A 22466-nucleotide genomic window follows, 5' to 3' on the forward strand; every position below is an offset into this window, starting at 1 on the left:
GTTAATAGCCCAATTACAGCTGCATAAACACATTAATTGTGGGGTGTGATATTAAACACCCATGAAAACTACTGTTACACCAGCCACACGTTTGGATATTGCAGCCGAGAACAGGCCTAATATTGCAGCTTCTGTGGCCTGAAAACTAGGCATAACCAATAAAAATCTGGTTAAAATCGAAATAGATCATTGCTGGGTAATGGAGGAAAATGTGAGGAAAATATTACCACAAAAAAAAAAAAAAACATGCCAGGGTTGTAACTAGGATTATGAGAGATAGGGCCCACAGCGTGAACGCTAGGATCCTGACAGCCGGTATATTAACTACATCCCCTTACAGCTTAAGGAGGACGCAGGAAAAAAAGACTATTTATCAGAAATTGTAAAGGGTTAGGGATGTTCCTTCTTGCCCCAAGAGCTAAACTCACCCACTCAGTCATGACTGAAATTATCCTGAACTGCCTCATGAATGGATCTTGTATAATACAGCAATCTATGCGTGTGGCCAAATGGATGATAAGCCTAAAGGCCCATATAGACGGGCCGATGTAAGAAGAGATGTGTGCTGAGCGAACCGCTCAGTACACATCTCTCCTGCCGCTCAGCACAGTGCGATCTGTGCTGAGCGTGCGGGGGGAGACGGGGGGGCGCTCACTTCACCCAGCGGGTGAAGTGAGCGACCCGCTAGATTGGCCTGCATGCAGGCCAATCTAGCAGCAGCGATAGCGATGTGCAGGGCCGCGCATCGCTATCGCTGAGGGGGCTACACACGGAGCGATCATGCTGATATTCTGAGCAATCTAGTCAGATTGCTTAGAATATCGCTCCGTGAGTACCCCCCTTACGCTCTGGCCTAGACCAATCTACGCATCACCAGTTTTATGTACAAAAAGAAAAATGTGCAGAAGCAGAAATGAGGATAAGAAAACTCTTGTGTACATGTCCCATATAAACAATGAAAGCAGCCATTTTGTGGGCTGTCTAACAGTTCAGTAGGTAGTAGTGGCATCACTGTGGCACACAAAATGGCTGCATTAATTATCACTTTTACATCGTGTACAAACATGCTACCCACTAATTTTACCATACAATACAAAGAGCATAAGATTAACCATAGTAGCCCATGTAACTAATAAGGCCACATGAAGGATAAAGGACTACAGAACCCTAAAAAGTTGCCTTCAGAGCCCATATCCTAGCTGAACACCGATTATTTACCTGAACATTGCTACAACTACAAGAATAAAATTAGTACGTAGGTGGGTCATTTTAGCCCTGGGGCTTCACAGGGTGGGGATAATTTTTAAGTTTTGCTGTGGGGCACAGATGTTCTTGGTTAGGCCTCTGCTACACGTCATTTTAAAAACACCCTCAGACAATACAGACATTTCAACATTCACACTAACTCATTAATATTCTAAGAAAAATCAAACAAAATGACATAAACCAGCCTGACTTCTTGTAAATACCGTACAATATGGAGGACTAAGATTGAGTAAAGATTAAAATCACATTCGAAAATGTGGAAAATGTGAAAGAACTGTGGAAAACACATAGGAAAACCAAGGTTTAACCACTCTTAAGAGAGTACAGCCAGAACACCATATTATTTATTATCACACATGAGAAGAAAATAAAAAAACAAAAAACAAAACACAACAACTATTATAAGCTATAATACCTGTATATACAGGTGGTCTTCAGTTTGCCGGCTGTTGGGATCCCGGCGCACAGTATACAGGCGCCGGAATCCCGACACCTTTTCTCCTTCTTGGGGGTCCACGACCCCCCTGGAGGGAGAATAGATAACGTAGCGAGCCACCGTCCCCGCAAGGGGCTCATTTGCGCTCGCCCAGCTGTCGGTATGCCTGCGGTCGGGATTCGGGCGCCGGTATGCTGGCCGCCGGCATACCATACTACACCCGTATATACGTGTTAATGTGGGATCATATGAATTTCAAACAAATTAAAAGGTTTGTTTACCATATATAGCCCGGAAGGGTCTGTTGTGCATTTGAAAGATTTGAACCATTATAGTGTTAATGTACAGCCCGGTTTCTATGCTACTTGGGAGTTGAACAAGCAGTGAAAAGAGTGGAGCAGTTACCCATAGCAACCAATCAACTTTGAGGTAACATTCTATAAAATAATTGGTAGATGCTGTTTGGTTACTTTGGGCAACTTCTTGATTAGTCCACTTCTCCATTCTCCCAGAATACATAGCAGAAGAGGATCTGGTGGTGAATAGATGGGTATTTTAATTTGTCTCTTAAAAACAATCTACAAAAATGATCTCTGGTGAGACCACAAAGCTGGTGTATCTAATAGTAGAGACATATAGGTAAAAACAGAAGATAACGGACATCAAGCATTTGTGCAAGGTCAACATCAAGAAATGACATCTGACTACGCTTCACATGTATATCTGCGTGTGACCTTCCAGACCATGGACGGGATGCAGCAATGCTAAAAATGTGGGCAAACCTCAGAAAAATGAGGTTTTGCTACTTACCACATATGCACCAAGCTCCGGAATGAGATACATTTTCCGGGGCTTTTATGTGGTGGGCAACGCCATGTTAAGATGGCATTGCCCTATAAAAGCCTATGGGCTTCTTTCCATGACTCCCCCTGAGAGGTATCCAATCGGAACCCTCCCAGCACTGTACCCCTCCCCCCCCATGCGGTGCATGCTTTACTCAACCCATGCGCAGAAGGACTCCCAGGTCCTAAACTCAGAAGTCCTTCATCGCAAAGGACAGCTCTTACCGTGATAGCTTTGCGGAGTGATTTTTTTTCACGCATATGGTATTAATAAACGCTGTTATGCTTGTGAGGAATGGTGGATGCTTTGCATGGAAAATGCGATGCTTCATGCATTCCACCCCATATGTGGCCAGCATCAGCCTTTAAAACCATTAGTCATTTTTTAGGTGAAGAGGGAGATCTCCAAAATGATCCAAAAGAAACATGTGGTTGCATCATGAAGGACACAAAAGGCAAAGTGAAGGTGTTGCCGATAGCAACCAATCACATTCTAGCTATCATTTTCTAGAATGTACTAGCTAAATGATAACGATAATATGATTGGTTGCTATGGCCAACACTTCCCCTTGTCCTCTTTGTATTGTTTGATAAGTCTCCCCTAACACTCCACAATTAGACTCACAACATTCCCAAATGTCAAGGCAGATATGGTGAATTCTGAGGTGGTGCATCACTCCCTCAGGATCGGGTCTGCCAAGGATATTTGGGACAAACATGCATCTGGGCACAGGCTGCCATATATTTATTTGGGGTTGCAGTTAAAATGCTAGCTGTCGGGATCCCGGCGTACAGGATACCGACAAGGAAATCCAGACAGATAAGAATGCCGACAGCCAGAATCCTGGCGCAACAGGGCCATTCCCACTAGTGGGCATCTGTGACGAGCGTTCCCACGCAGTTTGGGTGCCACATGGCCAACATCGCAATTTATTTAACTGTCCCCAGGGAGTCACCGTACTTGTAACAGAATGCACGTTTCTTCTGGAGAACAGCTCATACTCTAGGTTTTACGGCACATTTCTAAAACCCCAACATAAAAATAAATCCTGTGCATAAAAAGAACATTTTGCTTCATTACAGCAAACCGATGCGAAACCTCACTGAAATACTAAATAAAATACACAAGATTTTAATAAATGTCTATTTTGCTAATGTCAGCTCTCACTTTCTCAGGAGAAATTCCTTCTCTCCTTGTACTTTGTAAGAGTCACTTTCCTGCATCTTCAGATTATGCATTTTCCAGATACACAAACTTTTACCAGATGCACAAAATTCACAGATGACTCATCATGACCCACTCGTAGACATCAGGCCTTAAAGCAAGACAAGCTTTCAATGCTACCTCCCCACCGAGCCAGCGCTGGGCCTGATCTCAAATACACATCATGGATTGTTTTCAATTATATTCCAAATTCCTCTAACAATAACGATGAGGCGCCTGGCACCGACACATCCGATACTTTGAAGTAGTTCCCCACAAGTGAAAAGAAAAAAAATTGCAGTCAGCAGTTCTAGTTTTAGGAGTTTTTCCCCTCATTCTTGTGATGAAAAAGAAATATAAATTTCCATTTTAGAGGAATCCGGGCCAAAAAAAGGGCTATTGCAAAGGTCAACTGGTGTCACGAACGTGCTCCTGGCAATAGCTCAGTATATCAGCCAGGGAGCAATTTGCTGAAATCTTACTTTCAGGATTACAGGATTTGTACGAAGTTCAAGTTGTGTATTTAAACTGAAAAATCAGGTTTAAAAGCAGAGTGGAGAAAGATAAAACACCAATCAACCTGTACAAATGACATTTAGAAGCAGATTGGTAAGTACTGTATCTCTCTCCAAGCGTTGATACATATCCCCCAATGTATTTTTTTTAAAGTGGACTAGTTAGAATTTCTAGGGACATACTGTACATCAATTCTAGAGCAAGAGGCATTAGGAGAGATATCGGGCCTCAGTATGAAAGCGGGAGTAGCCCAGATGGATGTGATATGGAAGATCTACAGGACAAAGACAGTCGTTAGGTCAACCCCATATCGTCGACAGGGTCAAATGGTCGACATGGAAAAAAAGGTAGACAAGTGTTTTTCCGGGGGGGGTTTTGTGTGTCATTTTCTAGGTTTCATGATATGTGACCCCTATTACAGCAAACGTAGGCCATGGCGGTCTTGCTTCGCTGGCCACAGTTTGTGCAAGGTTACTATTCCCAATGGTAGTCCACGTGGATGGTAAAATCAAGCAAAAGCTGAAAAATATGCGGAAAAAAAACTCCCCAAAACTTGTGTCGACCATTGTCATGTCGAACTTTTGTATCCATCGACCTTTTACTTGTTGACCTTTTGAGCTAATAAATGTTGACCATATGGTGATGACCTATTGACTGTCTATATAGACAGAGTAGATATGTCATCCGGATACCAGCCTAGACATGTTTTGAATTTCGGGTACCTTTGGTGGAGGTGGATAATGGTGTACCATTGGTGGTAGCGAGGCTCCAGCTATTTAGCAGACCTGGCCCGAGTACTTCCGTCGTGCACCCACCACGCCTGTCTATAGAACCCCAAATAATGTGAATCCAATCATGCCATCTTGAATTTGAATAACCCTTTTCTAACTATATAAAATGCCTAGAAGGAAATAAAACACTAGCCGCAGTGCAAGATAGATAGAAAGATTATGTAATATATACTTCCCGTTGCTGCCCAGTTATATGCATTCGGCCATATGTGGAGATGCGGGTGAAATGCATATGACTTGGAATCACCAAAGTTGCGTACATTCTGAACTCCAACGCAGTGCGGGTAAATTGCAAGATCTGTCGGCACTATGGATCTGCATGTATCCAATTCAGCCCCAATACATTCAGTGGAACACAAATTTACAATGAAAATAACAATTATTGTGGTATACCAACGCAAAAGCAGGCGGATACAGTTTTTGAGATCCAAGTATGGTACACACAGATGAATGAGAGAGGTCTCACTGACCACGCCGGCCCCCTTTATACAAATGTAAATTGAGTCTTCTGGGACGACTCTATTCTAAAGTGACATTGATGGATGGTAAGGATGGATTCTTGTTAAATAACGACTTCAGTAGAACGAAAAGTCCCCTCTATACCGTTGTATGGGAGCCTCCAAGCATGAAATTGGGCTGGACGGTCTCGATTCTAACATTTACACCCCTGGGTGTGAAATGAATTTAGAAAGCAAAGACTTCTATAAATTAATCACCAACTGCGGCCCCAGAGAGACAAAAAAAAAAAAAAAGTTTCAAGTACGGAAACCATCACTTCTTAAGTGTTGTCAATTTAGCTTCAGCTAAAACATACACCAGTATTAAAACTTTAATAGTCAATTTAATTAGTCATTGGTTGCGATTCAACTCTGCATGATAGCCACACAGTGCCGGAATGGACAGGCGAAGGCACATAGGGATCAGTAACACTGATAACGTTTTCTTACCCCCCATAATGCTGTGCAGAAGGATTGGCAATGTTTGGTTGTCGTAACATATGGTGATGTGCGCTGCCGAACACCGCGACTGCACATCACAGAAAACTAAATCGCTTCCTCCCGCCCCATCATTAATACCCCTGTAAAGTAAACCTGAGGTCTACAAACAGTACTCGGGTATGAGCAGACTGCAGCCTATCAATTCTCTAGGAGCCCGTAACAATAATGGTTACTAGTCTAGGGAGAAATTTACTAACGCTTCTAAAACAGAGAATTTAGCATCCGATTGGTTGCTATGGGCAACATCACAAACTCTCTGTTTTAGAAGCTGTAGTAAATGTACCCCCAAGTATTGAGAGAGAACAAAATGGCTGCCTCCACTGTTAAGGAACTCTTTAAAAAGAAGGATCATGAGAATGATCGTTTATCACTAAAATAAAAAATATTTTTTATAAATGCTGATTTAAACCTAATTTTCTAGGCAGGAAACATTTCTTTCTGCAAAGAACTCTCCATTTTTATTTATTTTCACTTTTGGGGCAGGAGTCTGGGCCAATCGACAAACTCCAAACTAGTTAGTGGATAACAAGAGCGCAGCTTATTCTAAAGAACAATGGGTGTCTTTTAAAGCCCTGGAAAAGACTTCCTGCCTGTGCCCACCCACTGAGTCTAATTGAACGATCACAAACGTTTTCTGAAAGAAATTTTTGACTTGGAAGCCACTGTGCAACCATGGAGGATAAAAGCAGAATGCCTATAGCACTATAGCATCTTCAAATACCAATTACAGATAAAAAGGGGCTGGTGCACGATTGAATGCAGGTTAGTTTTGTGGACAGATGGAGTGCATTTTCTATCTACACATACTCCGCAGCTAATCGAACGAACCTCCACTTGCGGGTGGTGGTGTGTAATTGGGTGCTAATCGAGCATTTGCATTTAGGCCTAGTTCAGTGAGGGCATTTGAAGGATGGAATTGCGAGCTATGTAGAGTTGTGCATGAGCGTACTTACGCCTACTCTCAGGCAGATATTTTGCACCAGGGATAGGGCTGTGCACCAAGAGCTTTCTGACGCGCCTATCTGTAAACTGGACTGTATAAAAAGTAGAGATGAGCAGGTTCGGTTTTACTCGGATTTACCCGAATCCACTTATTGGCTATCGGATGTCATGTGTTTTGGTTAGCCAATAAGAAAAATCCAGAAAATAAGAAATGGCGATAATTCAGGTGTAAAGAACCGAGTAAATCCGAACCCGCTCATCTCTAATAAAAAGACAGCCATCTTGGTTGATTGCATGTTTCCTCCGGGGCTTTTGTCAGCTCTGTAGTAACGGAAAAATTATTATTTATAGTCATAAATATCGGACATACAGAAGTTACAAAAGAAGATACATTCCGTTGTCTCATTAAGGGGCATATTTACCAATATTCAGGAACTGGTGCGGAGAACTATAATTTCTTCGCACTGCATATAATGACAATAAGAAATTAAACGTTTTGGCAGAATGTATCAAAAATCACAAGCAGGGACAGGGAGCCTGATAGGAACTCGTGCAACACGTAAAGTGATTGTTCAGGTGGAAATTCAATTGTTTTATTGCGCCCGCAGCGCGACAGGCAATATTCAATTGTTTAAGTTACTGGGCGCCCATTACTTATCTCACATGTTGCACACATATGCACCGACTTTGGGCAGACTTCTGCTCGCCATCTCAGGAGGGTGTAAACAGGAATAATGGGAGTACTGCGACACTTCAGCACAATTGAATAGCATCCATCAGTTTAGACTGGAGTTGTGGCCGCACTAAAACAATTGAATTCTCCCCTTAATGTGATCGCTTCACTTCTGGGGACATGAGACTGCACATGTGCGTGCTGAGATTACAAGGAGAGTGATCCTTCAGATCCCTTTCCTGAAAAAAAATTGGCGCAATGTAGCACCTAGGCTTCAATGACAAACACCATCTATTCTTTTTGGAGCTGGATTCATTTTACAATTAAGCAACCCTTCTAGAAACCCATGGGTGCTGCTTTCACAGATGAAAATATATGGACCATAGTCTCGGGCGTGGATCATTAGATCGACAGTGTCTAGGTCGACAATGTTTAGGTCGACCACTATAGGTTGAGTCACTAGGTCGACAGGGTTGGAAGGACGACAGGGTTTCTATATCGACATGTGCTAGGTCGACAGGTCAAAAGGTCGACATGAGTTGTTGGGGGGGGGTTTCTTCGTAGAGTGACCGGGAACCCCAATTAGTGCACCGTGTCCCGCTACGGGCAAGGTGCCTCGCTCCACTACCGCATCGCTCGGCACAGGTTACCGTTCCAATCGTAGTCCACGTGGATCGTTAAGTATGAAAAAGTTCAAAAAATGGAGAGAGAAAAAAGTGAAAAAACCTCATGTCGACATTTTGACCTGTCGACCTAGAAACCCTGTCGACCTAGTGACTGTCGACCTAGACAGTGTCGATCTTCAGACCGGATCCCCACAGTCCCACCTTCTAAAATCCTGGAGAGATTTACATTTTGTGAGTATCCTCCAATAACGGTTGTTTTTTTTCCCCCCAGCAAAAATCATTTGATAAATATACCCGAAATGTTTCATAGAGCAACACAGTGGGTTGCAAAAGCATATTAATTGCCTAAATCCTAAGACATTGCATTACCAAAACAAAAAGCCAATGTCTTGGGCCGATAGGGTTAATGCCAAAAAATCTCTATCTCAATGTGTTCAACACTTTTGTTTGGCACTTAGAAAAAAAAGTTTTATCCCAACAGCAGCAGAGTAAACACTGGACATTAATACCCTGAGAATAACGTGTTCGGATTTAATTTTGCAGCAGTTGTGTAGTGGATATGGGACATTAGCAAAGCGCCATTAAGTGGGACTCAACTTACACCAAAACCTCACAAATCCACAATACACGCTGTACTTCCCACTACCTGGAAAGAAAGAAAATAATAATAAATTCGATCCTTGCGGTTTATAATGTTCAAAATAGAGCACCTGGTGCACAGTCCAGTTAAATACGTCTCAGCTCACACCAGGTGCACACATATAAACAACAAAAACAAACAAAAAAAAATCCTCAATGCATCATACAGTACATAGCACACCCAATTTTTTGCTATTGAAAGTTCTATAATATTACATGCTAAGATTACAAATCTGAAGAGGATGGGCATCTTATTCTACACCAATATCCTTTACTTTTGGCAGTTATTAAAAAAAGACAAATAATCAAAAACAAAAAAACGGCAAAAAAAAAAACCGTGTTTTTTTTTCCTTCATTTGCAGTTATTTCTTTTTTATGTGACTTTTTATGTCAGTAAAAATATTGACAAGTAGAACCTATTTATAATGTATATTTTTGTTATTTTGAATAAATGTGTACAATGTCATTTATAAGCATTGCAGTCAGTAGCATACAGGGAAGGAGGTAACAATGGGAAATAATAAACACTTGTCTTTTGACACCTTGTCTTGGTAGACAAATTAAATGACCATGTCAGGACACACTGAAAAGGTTGTTCAGTGGCTTCTTATCAACACCTAAACAAATTTGTCTCTACTTGAGACAAAAGTGGAGCTGGACAAGATAAGATACTATAGGCAAAGTCTTCCCCCTGAAATCATTTTATTACCATCACTTTTGCACTTGGCTCTGGCATCTGGGGTGTGTGACCCTTCCAGTGCTCTATTTGGCTACAGTTTCATCTAAATGACTGATGGGCAACAGGTGGCCCCTCTGAGCCCCACCTGTGGCCCCCAACTTCCTACTTGCTTTATTGTCAGATCTATTTGTTGTACAGTAGCTTGTAACCCTCGCTCAATTTGCCTGCTGATATGTTATTACAGAAAGGGGCCTCTTTCTTTTGTGGGGTATTCAATTGTTTTTGGGTGCCCGTAAGTAATGGGAAAAATGCACTGGCGCCATGCTTTCAAAGACTGGCACATGCAAAGTTGTTTTGGGGCACCCCGTAAGTAATGGGCACCTGGTGGGTAGTATTCAATTGTTTTGCTAATGGGCGTGAGCGCCCATTACTTATCCCGCATATAGCAACCAAATGCACCAGGTTTAGACACGTAGAGCGACTAAACCCATGCAAATTATTGGGCGTGCTGAGTTAGCGCTCCCACAAGCCCGACTTTGGGTGGACTTCTGCTCGCCACTTCAAGAGGGTGCAAGCAGAAATAGCAAGCGCCCATGGCACTCACAGTTATCGGAAGAACAATTGAATACCACCCACAGGTGCCCATTACTTACGGGTGGCCCAAAACAACTGCGCATTTACCAGACTCTGGGAACATGGCGCCAGTGCACTTTTACCTGTGGTTTCTGTAGAGCCGAGGGAGATAAGAATCAGAATGTGTAATGAGGTCCCCCTGGACCCAGTATCCCATGTGCACCACACACCCTGTACCGGTATGTACATACGGGCACTGAATTTAGGATGTTCATTCTGTACACAGTCTAAAGGCCCGCTAAGTAGCCTTGAACACAGACAGTCCAAAAAGGACTGTAAGCCAAAGGAACAGCACACACACAAGTTCACTTAGCGTCAAACTATTTCCTTAGAAAGACGGAGCATAAAATACATTTGTTTTGCTGAAATCTCTGAACAAGAAAACTGCTGAATTTCAATGAAGGTACATGTGCAATATTAACGGGTGTAAATGTGATCACTGACATCTAAGTCAGTAAACTACTGGCCAGCTTAAGAACCAGGGTGAGGTGCCCTCATCTATTCAATCAGCAGTCTGCTGTAGGACTGTGACTAGGCCCGAGGCTTCACTGAATGCCACCTTCTGCTCGCACCCCCTTTAAAGTTTTTATTTTGAAGATGGAGTCTGAACATTTGCCCCACTTCTACAGCCCTGTAGTTTACTGCAAGTTTATTCCAGCCCACCCACCTGGTGACAAATGGTCAGTACTGAGGAGGAATAGAGAATAGCAACAAGACTAATGGTGTTAACACTGCAGTGAAATGCACCCAAAAACAGTGCTGTGAGGTATATACACATAACCACTGGGAACAAACTCTGCGGCCATTCCTTCTATGAGAAGCGAAATGTGTGCACCCAAGCAAGTGACATGTGAGAAGCATTAGATGGAGGACTTTGTGGTGAAGCAGCGCTTCACTACTTCCCGGCCCATTCCAGAGAGGAGCTGAGGCCTCACTTCCCTTGGAGTAAAAGCAAATGCTTCATCAAACTAGCCGAAGAGTATTTTGACAAGTGGAATTCACATGTGGTGGAGAAAGGATGCACAATAGGTCTGGGTAGACCCGAGCAGCGCATTAACGGGCCCAAATCTGTTCTGGGGCCCATCTGGAAACCGTGTGTTTACAGCTCAGTCTCTGTGTCCGTACTGCATGTTCAGAACTCAGGGGAGACCTTCAGGAAACATGTGAACAAAAACCCTCCTCAAAATAGGTTTGTTTTTGGTGTGCTGTAAAATAAAAATATGGACATAGTGGTTCAGATGTACTAAGCCTTGAAGAGAGATAAAGTACCAGCCAATCCACTCCCAACTGCCATGTTACATGCTTTGAAAAACACCAGCTAGGATCTGAATGGTTGGCACTTTATCTCTCCACGGTTTAGTACATCAGACCCATATATTTGTCTAAGGAGAAGCCCTTATACACCTCCTCTTTTTAGGACCAAAGCAGAACATAGCTGGATTTGTGGGGAGATGTATGAAATCCTCTAAATGGGTCAAGTGGAGAAGGTGCTCATATCAGACAGACAGCTTCTAGCTAGCACATGTCTAGTGCACTCTAGAACGTGATAGCTAGAATCTGATTGGTTGCTACAGGATGACTTTTTCGCCTGTCCCCAATGATGCTACATGTCATGGATTGGCTCAGGGAACAGGAGCCTGTGCTAGTGCTTGCTGGGCAGAAAGAGAGATATCATAAAACGCTCTACTGACCGCAATTCGTTGTTGTACATAGCGCAAGTAAGTTCCAAAAGACGCTGCAAGTTCTCCTGCCCAAGGACAACAAAAATATACATTCTCTAGCATTAAAAACACTAATAAATACAATTATTTGATGACAGTGAATAAGAGGCCTAATGCCAGCAAGTGGTTGCTAGGAGTTACAGCACAATCTGTAACATTAAATATGTTCTAATCCGTGACGTAAAATTACAATAATATGTTGAAAATAGTAATCCTTTAAAGAATCATTTTACTTGAATAATCAGACCTTTAATGTAATCATTACAGGATTTCCTAGCCCTTAGCAGGCCAAATAAACGGGATCCGGTCTGAAGATCGACATTGTCTAGGTCGACAATGTTTAGGTTGACCACTATAGGTCGACAGTCACTAGGTCGACATGGATGGAAGGTCGACAGGGTTTCTAGGTCGACATGTGCTAGGTCGACATGAGTTTTTCACATTTTTTTTCTTTTTTTGAATTTTTTCATACTTAACGATCCACGTGGACTACGATTGGAACGGTAAAGTGTGCCGAGTGAAGCGGTAGCGGAGCGAAGGCACCATGCCCGAAGCATGGCGAGCGAAGCGGTGCACTAATTTGGGATCCCGGTCACTCTACGAAGAAAACTACACCAAAAAAAAAAAAAAAAATCCTCATGTCGACCTTTAGACCTGTCGACCTAGCACATGTCGACCTAGAAACCCTGTCGACCTTCCATCCATGTCGACCTAGTGGATGTCGACCTAAACATTGTCGACCTAGACACTGTCGATTTGATGAACCACACCCGAGAAAAACAGTAATTAAAATTTTGGGACACATGTATTTCAATGACCCACTTTTTGCCACCAAAACCGACCTCCGGATCTTTCCAGACCTGACAGTTAAAAATCACCCCCTCAATCTGTGCCCAGAACCTGCATTTAGCCAAGGTCACGAGAGGGAAGATTGTAATTAATTTTTTAGTAGGCCCTAAGGCGAATTAGCCGTATTTTCACACTTAACGGTACACTGCTGTCATTTTACCACAGACGGTTATTAGAACTAGCTATTGCACCAGCTGCGCTGGATGTGGACAAGATTAATGGGAAAAACAGGCTTCATACACATCACTTGTAGTTAAACAGACTGCACGTTTACACACCGGCTTCTAGGCCACTGACACTGAAGTGAGAGGTGGATATTTGCCATTTTTCCAAAATGCTTCCAGGGAGCCTTACAATTTATAATGCTACCTGGAGGCATTTTGGAAAATTGTAAGTTACAATATATGTGTTTTTTTTTGTTGTTTTTTTTTAAATCTATACAAAAAGGAATTATGGGAATCATTAGGGGGGCCCCTTTAAAAACGTGTGCATTTTCTTCAGTAACAAGCACATGCAACTGAGGGGTGTGGATCATTAGATAGACAGTGTCTAGGTCGACAATGTTTAGGTCGACAGGGTTTCTAGGTAGACATGTTCTAGGTTGACAGGTCAAAAGATCGACATGAGTTTCACATTTTTTTTTTACTTTTTCATACTTAAAGATCCATGCGGATTACAATTGGGAATAGTAACCTCATGTTTTTTTGGTGCTGTTTTCTCCATACAGTGACCAATTAGTGCACCGTGTCCGCTCGCCATGCTTCGGCAAAGGTGCCTCGCTGCGCTCGGCACAGGTTACTATTCCCAATTGTAGTGCGCGTGGATCGTTAAGTATGAAAAAGTAAAAATAAAAATGAAAAACTCATGGTCGACCTTTTGACCTGTCGAGCTAGAACATGTCGACCTAGAAACCCTGTCGACCTTGAAAACATGTCAACCTAGTGACCGTCGACCTATAGTGGTCGACCTAGACACTGTTGATCTTCAGACCAGAACCCCAACTAAGGACTATGCAAAGTTGAATTGCAGTATAGGGGGTTTCAACAGAATTTCAAGTTATGTAGACTTGTGGTAACTTAAGAAATACACCTGTCTCCAAACATACCTTCTGCACCAAGAATAGGGCTATTGAAAGAGAACAATAACAGCTAAGAAAGCAAGCTAGGGGGCGGTCTGGATACAGAGAAGCGTACAAATTGAGCAAATACAAACATTTAATCCTATGCACGCAAAGTAGGAACACTGCAACGACCCCTAAGTTAACAATCTAGTGATAATGAACGTAAGAGCACCAGCCAACAGATTCTATTTCTCTTGGTACTACACAGGGTTATAAGTCTGACTGCCACTTATTTTCAATTTGCAGCACCCTGGAATGCAGAAATTGTTCTTCAAGTTGTTACTATTGCAAAGTATAGAGTGCACACACTGGTACACACACTGGAGACAATGTGCAGATTAAACCATACAGTAGATTATTTCATTATAAACCAGTGACATCATTGAGGCACGCAGTGATGTCACTGACTCCATAGGAAACGAACAAGCCGCTTTCTCATGCTGGGTTTCGCCAACAAAAATAGCTGCCAAAAACATGCGTAGGATATGGCCAAAGCTTCATTTGTTTATTCAATGCAAGGGACTTCAATTTAGACATGTGTGCTCAACAAGGGAGTAGAACATGGTGTATAAATATAAATGGGTCAAACTTGAAGGTGTGTGTGCGGGGCAACGCGGTAATAAGTACTGCAAGCAAACAACAAAGAGGATGCCTCAGACCAGTCATGAAATACCCAATTTTCAACAAAGAAAATAAAACAAAATAAAAAATTGCAAGCAACTCAAACAAATATAAAGTAAATAATATAATAGCTTATTATTTCAGCAGTCTTCATGTTAGGAGGGCCTGAAAGCATGAACTATTCAGGGTATCTGCAGATTAAAATTTTAGAAAGCAGGGCGCTACTGCACAGTCTCCTTACTGTGCATACATGCTGGGCACTAAGACCCAGGGAGGTGTGTCCTCCAACCTGATGTGCTGCTGCACCATGTGATTGTACAAGTCTCCCACTGAGCTCCTGCAAGACCTGATGTTTACCTGCTGATATAAAGCTGTTTCAGCAACCCTGCACCACTACCACTGTTAGCAGCATACAGTCACCAGCTGGTGAGATGTATTAGAACACTACACCAAAGCTCTGCCATCACCAGTGTGTATACAACAGTGAGTACGGCTGTACCTGTTATACTTCAATAAACCACCACCACTGATTAAGTAAGTGGACTATCCTTAGCTTGAGTCATCCGCTGGTTTGTGTGTAACTAACTCTGCAAATAGCACCACCAGCACACACATCATTCCTAATATGACAGCCATCATTCAGGGGTCATCAAGTAAGCAGATTTGTGCCATTACTGAACAACAGGCAGATCTTGACAAGTTATTTTCTGGCTAAGGATTAATTGAAACTCCTATGAGGACAAGGAATCCAAGCATCATGAATTTGGACACAAGGTGGTGCATCCTATAGATAAAATCTAGTCTTTCTAAACCTAAAGTACCGGTGTAAAGAAAATAAGGCAACAGTCACTTGAGGATAACTGTGACTGGTTACTGGATAGGCTGGCAATTACCTGTACATAAGCATATATACTATGTACCAATTGTAAGTGTCAATAGTGGTTCACAAGACAGGTGATAAAACAGAGGGATTGAGTTATTGCTTATTGCTCTGCCAATAATACATCATCAATAAATGGAAATGCAGAACTGCTAGATGTTGGCTCACTCATTCATATAAAGTATGTCATAATACCTAAGTAGTTATAAGTCAGAATAAACTACAACTAATACAGTATAAGCTACAGCTGTAATCTATGGTCATGTTTATATACAAGACTATCCCCATAAACGTAATCTCACTCCTCGCAGAAGCTTTGACTTATCAATATTCTAGACTAAACAAGAGTGACTCAGTGGTTAAAAGCGCCGACACCTGGAGACTCAGGTTCAATTTTTAACCCTGCATCAGACCTGGACTATAAATGAATCTGCATTGTTATGGGTTTGCGCATTATTATTAATTTATATGGTGCGACAAGGGATCAGCAGCGCCTAACAAAGTACATATACAAATGGGCAAAACAAGAAAACAACTTACATGACAAGACAATGTACAACAAGTGCATGGGGGATCCGGATTGAAAGTCGACAGTAACTAGGTCGACAATGTCTAGGTCGACCACTATTGGCCGACAGTAACTAAGTCGACAGGGTCTTTAGGTCGACATGTTCTAGGTCGACAGGTCAAAAGGTCGACATGAGTTTTTCACAATTATTTTCTTTTTTTGAACCTTTTCATACTTAACGATCCACGTGGACTACGATTGGAACGGTAATCTGTGCCGAGCAAAGCGAAGGCACCATGCCCGAAGCATGGCGAGCGAAGCGAGCCATGCGAGGGGACGCGGTGCACTAATTGGGGTTCCCGGTCACTCTACGAAGAAAACGACACCAAAATAACATTAAAAACTCATGTTGACCTTTTGACCTGTCGACCTAGAACATGTCGACCTAAAGACCATGTCGACCTAGTTACTGTCGACCAATAGTGGTCGACCTAGACATTGTCGACTTTCAATACCATACCCGTGCATGGTATATAACCATTGCTGCATTAGGGGACAGGACACTGGAATAACCATGAGGGTGGCAGAAACCAAGGGTTAAGTGCGATTGTAGGTATTATGGAGTAGAAAATAGTCTAAAGGGGGGGGGGGGGGTATCCAATTAGCTACAGTAATTTACAGCAGCTAATTAATTCACTGAGGGCTATCCTATTAGCCCCAATAGCCGGCACTTACCGGGGACTGGCGTAAGTTACTATTTTTGCCACGCTAAGTGCCGCAAAAATACATGGGTGCAAGACCCCATGCATTTTCACAAGAAAAACAGGGAGATGTACAGTAATTGAATACCAGTGAAAAAACATTGGTGAGAAAATAAAAACTTTGCACAAATCCCCCCTCGCCCCCATTTTTCACAGCCACACCATTATTACGGCTAATCGGATACCCCCCACACCCTCAAAAAAAAAAAAAGAGGGAAAAGCACATGATGGGAGAGGGCCCTGCTCGCGAGAGCTTACATTCTGAAGTGGAAGGGAAGACAGACAGGGGTGACACAGATAGGGTTAGGATGAGAAACGGCAGGGATTGATAAAGAAGTGACTCTTGAGAGACCGCTTAAAGTTTTGTAGAGAGGTGGAGAGTCTGATTGGGAGAGGTAGAGAATTCCAGAGGTAGGAAGCACCACAGGGAAAATCTTGGAGAAAGGAATGGGAAGATGTAATCAGTTGGCAGGAGAGGCCGCATGCATTTGTGGAGTGAAGAGGGTGGTGGGAGTGTAAAGGGAGATAAATTCATGGAGATGTAAATGAGAGAGGAATGGGTAAGGGCTTTGCGAGTGTAATAAGCTTGAATTGGATTCAAAAGGGGAAAGGGATACTGTTCAATATTTGAGCCACTCATCAAGCAATCAGAATATTGTTTGAAGGGGCGCTATACAGCATTCTGTGGCTGCATAGATCTGCAACATTTCAGACAAGTGGCTTGTAATTAACAAAAGAACAAATTATATACCTAATTAAATAGCCCAACAGAGCAAAAAAAATAATAATAAAGTGCAGCATGGTTACTTATACCGATAAACAATATATAGTATTTTTAACCAAGTACAGGGTAAGGGTATGTAATGTATAAATCAAGTTTAAGATTTGACATACAGTACCGACCATGGACAAAAGAAAAATAAAATAAAAAGGGATGCAAAATGTTCTGTTCTAAAGCATTGGTTCTCAAATACCCCCAACAGTTCATGTTTTCCAGGTCACCAAGCAGTTGAACAGGTGTATTCATTACTCACTGACACATTATAAAAGACCCACAGGGGGAGAAAATAATTTCACTTGCAATCCTGTGAGGAGACCTGGAAAACATGAACTGTTGCGGGTACTTGAGCACCGAGGTTGAGAACCAATGTTTTAAAGCACCACTGTACTGTGGACACAAATTACACCAAAGTATACAACAGCACTCCTCTGGCCACAATGAGGTACTGCACCACATCAGCACAATTTTCGACATTTAAGTATTCAAAAGTTAACATTTTCTGATCTTGATTGCCATATGAGGCGGCTGTAGGCTAAACAAGTAGAATAGTTTACACACAATATAGTGTAGACAAATTGCTAAAACTGATGTGTATGTAGAGGAGGTCTCTTATAGGTCATGGATTTCTCGGAGAGACCCCATTCCCCGCCCCACCTCTTTAGCTCACAGAATTCACACAGTTAATGCTCCAAAATGGACAGTTAAAATAGAGTGTCCAAATGTTTCCATTTATAATTCCTGGAAGTCTTAAATTCAAGGTGACATTGCCACTGGTCTCCTACAAGGAAGCAACCAGCTAAGATAAGCACAAAGTTTGTATATGGATGCTATAGAGAAGTAGTTTAGGTGTACATTTGAATAAATACTTTACCTAACCAAAAAAATAAAAATAAAATAAAAAAAAAGACGATTATTGACAAATTCGGTGGCGGATGTGCCATAGATTGTCTGAGAGCATGAACTGGGATTAACTAAAGTACCTTTTCACAGATAAACCTAGGAGTTCAGTGTATATATATATATATATATATATATATATATATATATATATATATATATATATATATACATACACACACACATACATTATATATATATATATATATATATATATATATACACACACACACACATACGGTGGAGGGGGGGTCAGATAACCTGCAGGAAATGAATGGAGGATCTTAATACTGATCTTTGAGTGACAATGACAGTAAAGCAATAAGAAGCATATCAATTGTGGTGAATGGACGGCTGCATTTACGTAAAAAAAAAATTAAAAAAAATTAAAAAAAATTCAATACTAAAGCAGCTAATTAAAATAGGGACAGAATCTTTGGGTAGATACTACATTGGCTCTACTATCCTTGTATACTAAACTACTGTAAGTCTGAACTAATTATATAATAATAAAACCCAGTGCTAAGAACACCTAATAGGTTCCCTCCACCTGTTACTTGCAATCATTTTGACAACATACACATTTGATATTTCAAATAAAACACTGAACCTACAAGCTCCCTTTGGACCCTATAATATGATCTGTAGCTGTGAGTCAGACAACTGCTGAATTTAAGACATTGCTTAGAAAACCGCTAATGGCTTAATTCCAGAAACTGGACCCAAAAGTACAAGGATTTCTTCCAAGATCGCCCATAACCTAAGACTTCCTGATCGACGGTAATCAGCGACCATTACTGAAAGGTCAAACGTCTACCGAGATACAACCTTGGAATCAACCAATGGCATTATCGGTTTATATATGAAAGTTAAAGGCTATGACCTTTCCAAAGGTATTAAAATAGATTTATGTTACAAATTTTCCGACAGAGGTGCAGATTTATTAAGCCTGGTGAAGTGATAAATTACACGGTGATAAAGGACCAGCCAATCAGCTCCTAACTACCATGTCACAGGCTGGGTTTGAAAAATGACAGTTAGGAGCTGACTGGCTGGTGCGTTATCACCTTCCACTTTATCACTTCACCAGGCTTAATAAATCTGCCCCAGAGTCCCCTTGGCACAGTGGCTTATGATTTCCACCTGTTAATTTGTTCTTTTATCACGTGGAGTGATCAAAGCAGATATAGAAGAACTGTGTAACCCAGAACGTTCATTCAGATCTACAATTCCGTTACACAAGAACAACGTAACATTATAGATGTATGTTTATTATCAGACAATTAGTTGTCAAACTCTCCACTCCCCAAATTTCACAATACAAATCCAATTTAAGTTTGTTGTGCTATATAAATGGGTTAAAGTCAAATAGCCTGATGCCTTTGGGACAATGAAAAGCACTGGAGTGAGCGCCTGTGATACATTTGTAACAAAATACAAAAATAAACACGGTCAATTCAATTATACACTAATTCATTATTTTATAAGTCAAAGAAATATTCAGTAAAAAAAAATAAAAAATAAAGTTTGTAGTGGAGCGGACACCGCAAAAACTCTGCACAATACCAAAATAAACACAAAAAGAAACAAAAAACAAATCCTAATAACTCCAAACCAAACTATTTTGGAAACACAAACCACAAGGCAACCTCAACACACTGCATTTTGTTGTCCCAAAAACTCTCTAATCCTTTGGGAGACCAGAGGCTCAACATCACTGCAGTAAATATATACATTTTATCCGCCTGTTGACATCTGCACACAACTGGCCAAAACTGTATTAAAATGCACTTAGAATAAAGGAATAATAACCATGTTAATCAATCGAAACACTATTGGGATATTAGGAGCCATAGAGGTCATATGTAAACTTTCTTAACACCGCAATAGTATCTCGTCTTCAAACAGACTGCAAAAACATTTATTGCAAATACCACAAAGTACTTTTATAGCTATTTGACGTACTCATTAACAAAATGTATTTACAAATATTTATATGTACATTAAATACAATAATAGATTTTAGCCTTGACTTCTGTATTTCAAAAAGTTTATGAAAAATAAAGATTTTTTTTGTAATTCTACAAAAGTAACTTAAAGCAAAAGTAACTATAACAAACATATTAGCATAAAAAACACACAGAGCAAAAGTCATAAATAGAACAAATTATAAGTAATCCTTCCTCCTACACTTTATTACGTTTGAGCTATGGCCTTTCATCTATAAATAACTCTCATATTTGTTTCACACTGTTTTACTTGCAGAAACCTCACAAACCTAAAGAAATTACAGCGTTAAGTTTCCCAACACAGCCGAATATTGACAAAAAAAATAAAAATGTAGTAATATGAAACAGATTTGGGGGAAACACACAATAACAGATGCCCCTACATTTCCATAAGTTATCCTATGCAGACTACAGCCATAAAAAAATATATATTAGCCATAATTCAACATACTCTAATTTGCGTTATGTGTTTTCCCATGATTTGGAATGCAACATTAAACCATAAAATATGTATTATATTATAGTGATGTTTTAGAACAACACGGAGGGTTGCTTGGCAGGTCTCCCAACACTGCACACCTGGTGCAAGAATACAATATACAGTATGTTATTCTCCCAGCCATACAGGGAGGCTAAATCACAGCAAGCCACTAAAGTGTTATAATGTCACATGGACATCTGGGTGGGTTTTTTTTCTTGCATAAAACCCACATGGCAGGAAATTACACAGATACTCAGCATGCAATAATGAAAAAGTATGCCTGTATACATATAGAGTATATAGAGTATATGGTATTATACACTTCACATAAAACAAGCATACTGTAGCTGTTGAAGTTATGTTGGAAATGTCAGTAAGGTTGGGAATGTTCCAACCAGGGCAAAACTTTGAAGTCTGGTACAAAATAACTAATATAAACAATAATAGACACACAATCAAAAAATAAATTTTTTTTATCGATATAAATCTCAGCTACTGTCAGTGACAGATAATTAACCCCTTAAGTGCTGTTCCCAGGGACTTTGCAGAACTTACAGGTGGGTTGCCCATGCTGGGAGGTCAGAGGGGACCTGTGTGAGACCCTGGTTGCGGCAGTCCACTGTGTTCCCAGTACAGATGCATCTTGACGGGCAGGGGGTCCTGGATGTCAGGCAGGATCCGAGGAGCAGGTGAGAGAGCAGGGTGAGGGGCAGGAGCTGGGGATGCATGCTATAATCCGCGCTGGGTGCTAATTGCAGAACAATTGCGGATAATGAGAATTACACCACAGCCGCCACTGATCCTGCCATGCCCGGGGAGCTCAGGTCATCAGAGGGTGCTCATCAGTCCCAGGGAGCCCCAGCCTGCTGCTGTTGCTGGTGTGGGGGTGATCCTCCTCCTCCCTTTGGGGGGCTCCTATGTCCGGGAACCAGGTACTGTATGAGCAGTAAGTTTCCTCCCAGCGGCAGCCACAATCCTAGCAGAGGAGCTCCTGACACATATCCCGGGCAGCAGCGGCGGCGGGGGTGCAGTCCGGAGCTCCGGCAGCTATAGATCCCCAGGCGGCGGCTCTGCAGCTTCAGCTCTCAGTACTCTCAGCGCTTCCCAGCCCGGACTGTGAGCTGCTGCTCTCCCAGCCTGTAACCGCCGCTGCCTGTGGCTCATTGGGCGCTGTGTCGCGGCCGCTGATTGGCTGTTGGGATCCCCGTACAAAGAATCAGACTACACTACACTTGTAACTTTGTAACTTTTCTACACATGGCTAATAGGAGGCGGTGTGTGATCCCTGTGTGTGCTGAGGTCTGACACACAGGGGAGGAGGAGGAGGGATGGTTGTGTCCTTGTACTGTCACTCTCACATATTATTATTATTATTATTATTATTATTATTATTAGTAGTAGTAGTAGTAGTAGTACTTTATAATTAATTTTATTATTATGAGCATTATAATTGTCATTATCATTGTCATTCTTATAATTTTTATTACTATTACGATTATTTTTACCAGTTATATATATATATATATATATATATATATATATATATATATATAAACAAGAGGGTTCTGCACTCTCATCAAAGTTCCTAATGGT

General features: G+C 41.4%; 1 protein-coding gene across 1 annotated transcript in view; it reads right to left on the reverse strand.

The window, feature by feature from the left end:
• The window catches only part of LRIG1 (leucine rich repeats and immunoglobulin like domains 1), a 125500-nt gene extending 103415 nt beyond the window's left edge, over nucleotides 1-22085 (reverse strand). Inside the window, exon 1 of the mRNA XM_063940925.1 lies at nucleotides 21429-22085. Within this exon, the coding sequence (XP_063796995.1) occupies nucleotides 21429-21601 (173 nt within the window). The 5' untranslated portion in view covers nucleotides 21602-22085. The remainder of the gene's footprint in view (nucleotides 1-21428) is intronic.
• Between the last annotated feature and the right edge of the window lie 381 nt (nucleotides 22086-22466).

Source organism: Pseudophryne corroboree, chromosome 9, assembly GCF_028390025.1.
Source record: "Pseudophryne corroboree isolate aPseCor3 chromosome 9, aPseCor3.hap2, whole genome shotgun sequence".
In the NCBI taxonomy this organism is placed as follows: Eukaryota; Metazoa; Chordata; class Amphibia; order Anura; family Myobatrachidae; genus Pseudophryne; species Pseudophryne corroboree.